Source organism: Triticum dicoccoides, chromosome 6A, assembly GCF_002162155.2.
Source record: "Triticum dicoccoides isolate Atlit2015 ecotype Zavitan chromosome 6A, WEW_v2.0, whole genome shotgun sequence".
Classification (NCBI taxonomy): Eukaryota; Viridiplantae; Streptophyta; class Magnoliopsida; order Poales; family Poaceae; genus Triticum; species Triticum dicoccoides.
The window spans coordinates 529,271,547-529,279,719 of record NC_041390.1 but is presented as its reverse complement, the minus strand read 5'-3'; the positions used below and the strand labels follow the sequence as shown (position 1 = coordinate 529,279,719).

At 44.6% G+C, this 8,173-nt stretch overlaps 2 protein-coding genes across 4 annotated transcripts in view; one reads left to right on the top strand and one right to left on the bottom strand.

Annotated features, from left to right (window-relative positions):
• The window catches only part of LOC119317689 (uncharacterized WD repeat-containing protein C2A9.03-like), a 5,716-nt gene extending 1,697 nt beyond the window's left edge, over window positions 1-4,019 (top strand). Inside the window, exons 2-10 of one of the 3 annotated variants that reach the window (XM_037592175.1) lie at window positions 299-480; window positions 1,213-1,374; window positions 1,456-1,542; window positions 1,919-2,053; window positions 2,168-2,278; window positions 2,464-2,555; window positions 2,632-2,737; window positions 3,281-3,367; window positions 3,494-4,019. In XM_037592175.1, coding sequence (XP_037448072.1) covers window positions 331-480; window positions 1,213-1,374; window positions 1,456-1,542; window positions 1,919-2,053; window positions 2,168-2,278; window positions 2,464-2,555; window positions 2,632-2,737; window positions 3,281-3,367; window positions 3,494-3,889 — 1,326 coding nt within the window. In that variant the 5' untranslated portion in view covers window positions 299-330 and the 3' untranslated portion in view covers window positions 3,890-4,019. Of the gene's footprint in view, window positions 1-298; window positions 481-1,206; window positions 1,375-1,455; window positions 1,543-1,918; window positions 2,054-2,167; window positions 2,279-2,463; window positions 2,556-2,631; window positions 2,738-3,280; window positions 3,368-3,493 lie in introns of all 3 variants that reach the window. The other 2 variants (XM_037592174.1, XM_037592173.1) reach the window with 2 other exon arrangements.
• A 1,287-nt stretch (window positions 4,020-5,306) lies between these two features.
• On the bottom strand, window positions 5,307-7,632 carry LOC119319551 (uclacyanin-2-like). The gene is made up of 2 exons (XM_037594017.1): window positions 7,352-7,632; window positions 5,307-5,967 (listed from the first exon to the last, which is right to left on the bottom strand). The coding sequence occupies exons 1-2, from the start codon at window positions 7,581-7,583 to the stop codon at window positions 5,477-5,479; spliced, it is 723 nt and encodes a 240-aa protein (XP_037449914.1). The 5' UTR covers window positions 7,584-7,632; the 3' UTR covers window positions 5,307-5,476.
• Between the last annotated feature and the right edge of the window lie 541 nt (window positions 7,633-8,173).

The following is an 8,173-nucleotide window of genomic DNA, read 5'->3' as shown; positions in this document are numbered from 1 at the left end:
CGGCATGATCTTAAACGCGCGCGGTCATGAAATGGGTCGGCCCGTTGGGCGCACTGCTGACCCAAAACTAAAAGAGGGCGGACGGCCGACCCAAACGGACAAAAAGCGGACAAAAATGCCGTCCGTTTGGGTCGGCCCGTTGGAGTTGCTCTAATTGCTGTTGTGCTTAATTAGCAGCTGCTATTACTCGTGGACTGGCGTAGGAAGTGCTAGCTGTGCCTGTCTCTTTATCTGATGTGCTAGTCGTTTCGGCGGGAGCGCGGTTGCTGATGGTGGGCAGTGTTTGTTCTGTTTACAGGTTTGTGACGCTTCTCTCCTAGGCGAGGATCGATGTGCAGTTATGGCGGTGGCGACGTCGATGACTGGTATGATGATTCTGATACGGATGACCACGCCGAAGACACGGGCGATGACAGGCACCATGAGCAAGGAGCAAAGAACTCCGATTTAGACCTGGATGATGAAGATCGGACCTTTTTGGTATGTCCATCAGTTGTTTTGTATTGTCGTGTCATCACGGTTGGAACTAAGCCTATGCAAGATTGGTTTAAATGCACTTCGTATTGGGTTAGCAGAAGTTTGAACATTACTATTCCAATGATGACTAGAACTGCAAGTGTGGACACTTGAATGCTGCTGTTAGGATTCAATTATGTAGCTCTGTTTGTAATGTACTAACTACTAGGCATGAATCAGTTATATGACCATATGATTGGCTTGATTGGGGCACTGATTCTTCATTCTCTTGTTTTGAGAGGGGTGAATGAAGTGGCAGAAATTTTATGCTTGGGAGCCTGATACATTTGTTTCTGGTTTAGAGGGTTGTCTGGATCTATGAAGCTTGTCCCCTTACCAGTTGCACAATGTCATTTGTTTTGTACTGTTCATTGCCCTGTCTTTTTGCCATCTACATAGATATCTGTTGCAAGTCTCTCTTCTAATGGTATCTGCTTGCCATGCTATGTAAAATGTTTCTATTGTTCCGTCTATTCTGTCTTCCATTTCTAAACCACTCTGGGTTTGTTGTAATTCTGGTCATAGGATAAAGAAGCAGTTATTTGTCTTGCTCAGCTGTTAAGTTTATGGACCAATCTTGAACTTGAACAACAAGAGTGTAAATATGATTTTGTTGCTAATCCACCATTGTGTTAATTACATAAACCAAGCTGTGATGCTCTAAATAGTTATTCCTTCTTCTCTGTTTAGAGTCAGTTTCCAGATACTTGGGGGGCAGCGCCCACAAGAAAAGAAAAAGACATCCAAGGAATACAATGGAAGAGGCTGGATATCACACGTGAACAGTACAGACAGACCAGGTTGCAGCAGTACAAAAACTACGAGAGCATTCCTAATTCTGGAGAAGAAGCAGCCGAGGTGTGTCTGTAGAAAGTTCAAGAGCTTATGCAAAGTTTTCTGTCTAGATGTTTCTAACAGCTGATACATGTCTTAAAACAGGAATGCAAACAGACTGAGAAAGACGGAATGTATTACGAATTCAGAAAAAATACTAGATCTGTAAAATCAACTATACTACATTTCCAGGTGTGTTTTTTATTCTGTCTCTGAAATGCTTGCTTAAAAATTGCATAGATGATGAAATGCATCCATACGTGAAAGAAGAGATGGAGGTAGTCTTGAACATCAGGACTGAGGCTGGTTCTTGTATCTTTTGGATTAATTATAATTTACATGGAAGTTTGAAGAAACTTTTACCGTATGAATTTAATTTGTTCAGGGATCTCTGCAAGTCCTGATTATGTGTCTCTGTGTAATCTCTTGTGAATAAGTGCTGTTGCTGTGTTTCAGCTAACCATTTGCATTTGGTATCAGATTCTTCATTGATACCCTTCCTATTTTTGAACCGATTTGATCTGCGCTGTCAAGAGCATCAAACAATTGACTTGAATTGTGCCTGCAGCTGAGAAATTTAGTATGGGCCACATCCAAGCATGATGTCTACCTGATGTATCATTACTCAGTCCTTCACTGGTCTGCATTGAGTGGTGTGGATACTGAACTTATGAACGTCCGTGGTCATGTGGCACCAAAGGAGGTACTATATACCTGATTGCAATTTATTATCTGTCTCCATTTTTCACATCCTCTATAGGCTACAGCTTATCTTGTTATTCTTCTTCTATTGATGGTTATGGATCTCTTATTACAGAAGCACCCAGGAAGTCTATTAGAGGGGTTTTCTCAGACTAAGGTTAGTACCATGGCAGTGAAGGACAATTTGCTGGTAGCTGGTGGATTTCAAGGGGAGCTAATCTGCAAGGTATGTTCCCCAATTTGACCCAAACCTTCTGAATCAAATCCATATTGTGCTATCTTTTGGCATGGTGATTGACAGTTTGACTCGAATCCTTTGGAATCAAAATGCAATGTTGTCGTGCATGTACTCAAATTGCTTAATATGTTTATTAACTCTGAGTGTTGATCTAATGTTGATGTGGAATGCAGCACCTTGATCGAGAGGGGATAAGCTTTTGTTGTCGAACATCACATGATGATAATGCTATGACTAATGCAATTGAGATATTCAATACTTCTAGGTAATGTCATGTCCCCGTTATTAATGATGCGGCCTCATTGGGTGTATGTTCATGCCAGTTCTGTTTTTTCCCCTAGTGGCGCTGTTCATTTCATGGCATCGAGTAATGACAACGGTGTAAGAGACTATGACATGGAGAGATTCCAGTTGTGCAATCACTTTCAGTTTGATTGTCCAGTGAATGTAAGTCCCTTTGGTTATTTCTTTTAGTTCTTTTATTTGTTTTGGAAAGCTGGAACATTCTTTTTTGGGTACATGGTGTTGTGATCTCGTCGCATTGCTTCCGTCAACATGCTTCTTTACAATCATCTTGATATGTCATATGTCATGTGGGGCTTACTTTTGGTACCCTGTTGTTCACCAATCTAATAAAATTAGACAAGAATTTGTGATGTCAAGTGCAAAACAGGAGTATCAAACTTTAAGTTGGCAGTGTTAAAAAAAAGGAATAAAAATCTGTTTCCAGAGCTGACAGCACTATGCAGTTATGTACAGTACTTCTGTTTTCTGGATCTAGGGCTTAACGAGAACTGAGAATTATGGTGCCTCATCTGCAGCAATTGGCATCCTTGAGGGCTAGTCTTTCACATGCCCCTCATTTCGGGTGGCTGCCTTTTCGACATAGTATTCATAGTAAACGGAGACCAATACCAGTATCGGAATCAGTGAATGCTCTAAGTGCACTTGTTGGTTTACTCTGGCCTGACTATTATTTTGTTAATGCAGCATACATCGCTGAGTCCCGACAGAAAGCTTGTTCTCGCCGTGGGGGACCATCCTGATGGTTTACTTGTTGATGCGAATTCAGGAGAGGTATACTACTAGCCCATGCCAACCCATACATCAAAGATCCCATGTTAGCCAAACTCTGATTTATTTTTCGAATTGAATAGCTGACGTGTAATTAAGTGAGAGCACCATTTCTTATTCTGGATGCAGACGCTTCATTCCATGAAAGGCCATCACGACTACTCTTTCGCATCGGCCTGGAGCCCTGATGGACGAACATTCGCTACCGGGAACCAAGACAAGACATGCCGAGTCTGGGACATTAGAAACCTGTCGAAAGCCGTCCATGTACTGAAGGGCAACCTTGGGGCCATTAGGTCGATCCGCTTCACTTCTGACGGGCAGTTCCTGGCGATGGCGGAACATGCGGACTTCGTCCAGATCTTCGACGCCCGGAGCGACTACACCAAAAGGCAAGAGCTGGACTTCTTTGGCGAGATATCTGGGATCTCCTTCAGCCCGGATATGGACGCTCTTTTCGTCGGTGTGTGGGATAGAACATATGGCAGCCTCCTCCAGTATGGTCGTTTACATAATAACAACTAGTGCGTGAACCATATGGTGCTGTTCCCCCGCATGTATTTCCCAGAAGTCTTGAACACAACTTGTCTGTGTGTGACTCATTTCTCAGCTGTATATAAATAAATATGCATGTGTGCTTCATTGCTCTCCGGAACTTGGCACTGAGGTGCTTTCATGGCTGAAATCTGCCGCTGCCTCACCTCAGCAGAGTGCCAGAGTGTGAATTTCCCATCTTGGTGGGCGGCCGCCACGCTTGCGGCTCAGCCTCTCTGATCACGCTCACTATCTGGAGTCTGGAAGAAGCAGAATGATTGCAAAACTGTTACAACACTGCACAGAGGATTCCAAATGAAACACGATTACAACCGGTCATCCCTTCTTTAAGAGCATGGTTAATAGTACAACCAGCTGATGGCTATATGATAGTGCCATGTCTTCTGTAGCCAACCTTGTAGCTGGCAAGTACAATAATAAGATATAAAGATGTGCTACTTTATTAATACACGGTCCACCTCTTGTTCTCACATAGTGTCAAACGAGCACGTACTGCAGTTGGCTCTTATTCTATAGCCAGTTTCTCTTCTCTCTCCTCTTCTGTCTCCTTCATGTCGGTAGAAAAAAAATATTTTAACCCATATATCCTGCTTACATAAGCTTATTGTACATGCTCTAAATATGACACAAATAACACAATCCGGTCTTGAGAGAAGCTCAGGATGCCGTCCCCGACCATAACTTTGCCGAAGATGGGCAAGGGGAAGAGTGCCTCCCTTGATTGAAGTTGGATATGGCAACTAACGGGATCGGTGCTAGGCATCAACCCTAGCTAATGTAGTGGCATACCGAAGACTTCTATTGAGTTGATCTTCAACCGCCGTAGCTGATGTTGATATGGTGGCCAATGGGCGAAGGAAGACCAAGCATCCAAGCGAGCTTTATATCCCACAGAGCACTAGATACGAGTGTGATGGCCATAGATCTACCACCTTCTCTCCATCAGTGCCCACAGCAGTGAAGAAAGTGGGTAAAGAATAGTCCTATCTAACGGTCTGCCAAGCTTATTAGAGAACCTCATGTCGGATCCACCTCCAACAGCGGCAACATGACTACGGGAGAGGGGGCCGGGATAGAGGAAGAGTCCGGAGAGTCCGATGGCGGCTAGGGTTTGAGCCACTTGTGTCGCCACACAAGAGCGACGTAAGGTGAATGTTTTCCTCCCTCGCTTTTAGATGCTTGCAGTGGCCACTCTGTGACATATCGAACTGGGTGGAGGCTCCCTAGCTAGTTGGTTGGCCAACCGTTTTTATTACTTTTTAAGCAAGGAAAAAGTTAAAAAAACCTGTAAAGAAAAGGTTTTAATCTGTGTCATAGATATGCCTCAAAAATTGTAAACTTTTCATGAATGTACAAAAGCATACCTCAAATAAAAAACATGTTATGATGAGAAAAAAAACTACTCCCTCCTTAAAGAAATATAAAAACATTTAAATCACTATTTTAATGATCTAAACGCTCTTATATTTCTTCACTGACCAGCAGGAACATTGACTACATATAAATTGGAATACCGTTTAGTTCCAACCACGAGCGACACAGCGTGACCCTGTTCGCTCAGGGAGCAACCAAAAATGCTAAGCTAACCACAATAGCAACCCCCAAGAAACGACTGCCCACCGCTCTACAGCCAGCGTTGTTGCTATCCGTGTAGTCACTGGCGGTGCCGGCGCCGGTGCTGGCACTAGCGGCGACCGGCCCCTGCGAGACCGAGAAGGCTGGCCCAGTGGGTGCCGGTGCGAGGGCGCCTTCCTTTGGCGGTGGCGACGGCGGGTGGGCGAGAGCGGGCGGCAGGCCGTGGCCGTGGGCTACCTTGATCTGGAAGCGCATGCCCTGCTGACACTGCACGCCGCCGTCGGCTTCCGAGAAGAAGTAGTTGGTGCCCTCGTAGAGGAGAGGGACAGAGATGGCGTCTGTCTCCTCGAGGCCGCTTACGCCGCCGCTGTAGATGTAGGTCTCCAGCCCGTCGTCCTCGCTGGGATCGCAGAGGGAGTAGGTGGTGGAGTTCGAGGTGACCACCACCGACGAGTTATCGTTCGTCTTGAATACTGGTAGTAAGAAGAAAGGTAGCTGATGAGCATGGGTTTGGTTTAGTTGAGTATAACTGGCTCATGGTTAAGCTGTACGATGCAAAGAAAAATATAGCTACACAAATCAGTGATTAAGTGAACTACTACTAGTACATGACACTGGATGATCACTTAATTGCTGATGCTAGAGAAATATTTAAACTCTGTTTCAACTTTTTTAAAAGTTTAAGCTCTGTCCTAAGTTAAAACATTTTAAGTTTGATTTGAGGAAGTTCCGTGCCAACATCTGTAACACTAAATTTGTTTTTGTTAGATGATTTTGTGCTTGAGAGGATTGAACTTTGTAATAAATTTGCACTGTGCGGATGACATGGTGCGGAGGCTAAGGGAGGTGCACCTTCCATTATTATTAAATAAAAATGTACTTTACTAGGTGACATACAAAAACCTACCAGTATATTAAAGTCGACGAATGTCAGAATGTAAACAGAGATGTAAATCCACGCTCAGAGGGCAAAACAGAGGTGAAGATCCACTAATTAAACCTGTGTTTCTCAATGTAGTGTAGCATTAAGGCCTCCTTTGGTTTAGAGGAATTTCATAGGAATTCTAGAGAGGATATGATTCTTATAGGATCTTTTCCTTTAGAGCCCTTTGGTTCATAGGAATGGATTCCTATTTCTACATAGGATTGGTTTCTATCCTTCATATTTCATAGGAAAATAAAAAAAAGCCTAGACTCAATGAAAAAATTCCTTTGATGTCAATCAAATGACATCTTGTTTCCTATTCCTACTCATAGAATTTGAGATACATGCCATCTCATTTTCTATAAAATTTCTATTCCTATGATAATCCTATCCTATGAACCAAAAGAGGTCTAAAGTTTCTAGTAGATTAGAATCGGGGCAGCTATTTTAGCCAGAGCGTTGACTTGTGGTGCTATTAGAGATCAGCCGGCACATGCCTTCTTCCACTACAGAAAGATTCTATTTTTCCTTGGTTCTTGGCGCATGAAGCTCGGAAGTTACTGGCTTCCTTCCTGCATAGCTAGATCTGGATCTAAGTTCTGAATTCTTGGCTGCTTCATGTTTCATGGCCTCTGTTACATACTTCTTCAGGACCTGTCCTCCTTTTCTAGGATGAAGCAAGTTTGTACTCGCATATAGTACTGGACTTCTCATTATAATCTGCTTAACTAGCTAAACCGCCAAGACCCAACCATTTTATGACATCTAGAATTATGGATCCCCATTTTCCTCATTATGCATCAGAAGTTCAGAACACTAGCTCGATTGGTTTCTTTCTTTCTCACACTCACTGCACATTGCGCGACAGGAACTGTACCGCGGAAAGAAGCAGAAGCAAATTGAAGTAGCAGTTGGTTTAGGTTGGAACGTACTGAGGTAGTCGCCGAGGTAGAATGTCTCGCCGGCGGCCCAGGAGGAGTAGTTGCCCGACGTGGTGTTGCTCGTCGCGTTGAAGAACCACCCGTCGGCGCCCCCAACCGTGTGGTTCATGTACGCCAGCGGCGCCGGCAAGGCCGACGGCGCATCCTGCGCCGTCGCCGGGCTTGCCAGGACGGCCAGCGCGGCGACTGCGGCTAACGCGGCCGCTGGTAGAAGGCGCGCCATGGAGCCTGAGCTTGGGAGCTAGCTATGGCTTGTCGATGGCCAGCAGAGCTTTTATCTAGTGTCCTGTGCTCTTGTGTTAAGAGTAATCCAAAGTACATATAGAGTACTAGGCCGTGTAGTAGTAGTGTGGACGTGATGGAGCTTGCCGGTTGATTAGTTTAGAGGAATCATAAATGCTCACACTTAAACTTCCACTGTTCCACACACGCTGTCATGTGCATCTTTGAGTAATGTTTGAGTTTGACCCACCGGATGCCACCCGCAGTTACCATTTCTCTGCCACCTATTATAAACAAATAAATAAGGGCGCTACTCTGCGCCGGTCGACCGGCCGAGTCGTTCCGCCGATCCACTTACATCTGTTGGATTCATCCATCCTGAAACATTGGATCTAGCTTATTTGAAACGTTGGGTCATGCAAAACTGAAACCACTGAATCCCATGCAAAACGAGCCCGCTTTGTCGGCCCGCATGGAACGGGTAATGGTTGCCATGCGTCGTAGCTTTTCTCATGACGCCCAACTTCCGCGAATGTCCACTGTCATAGCACACCATGGCTGCCCTGCATCGCGGTTGCAACTTGCTGTTGT

What these genes read in the sequence shown, in the direction of transcription:
- LOC119319551 (XM_037594017.1), bottom strand. Translation starts at nt 7,583, where the DNA reads ATGGCGCGCCTTCTACCAGCGGCCGCGTTAGCCGCAGTCGCCGCGCTG. An exon ending in CTACCTCGGCGACTACCTCA is followed by an intron (nt 5,968 to 7,351) that starts GTACGTTCCAAC and finishes TCTTACTACCAG; the next exon opens with TATTCAAGACGAACGATAAC.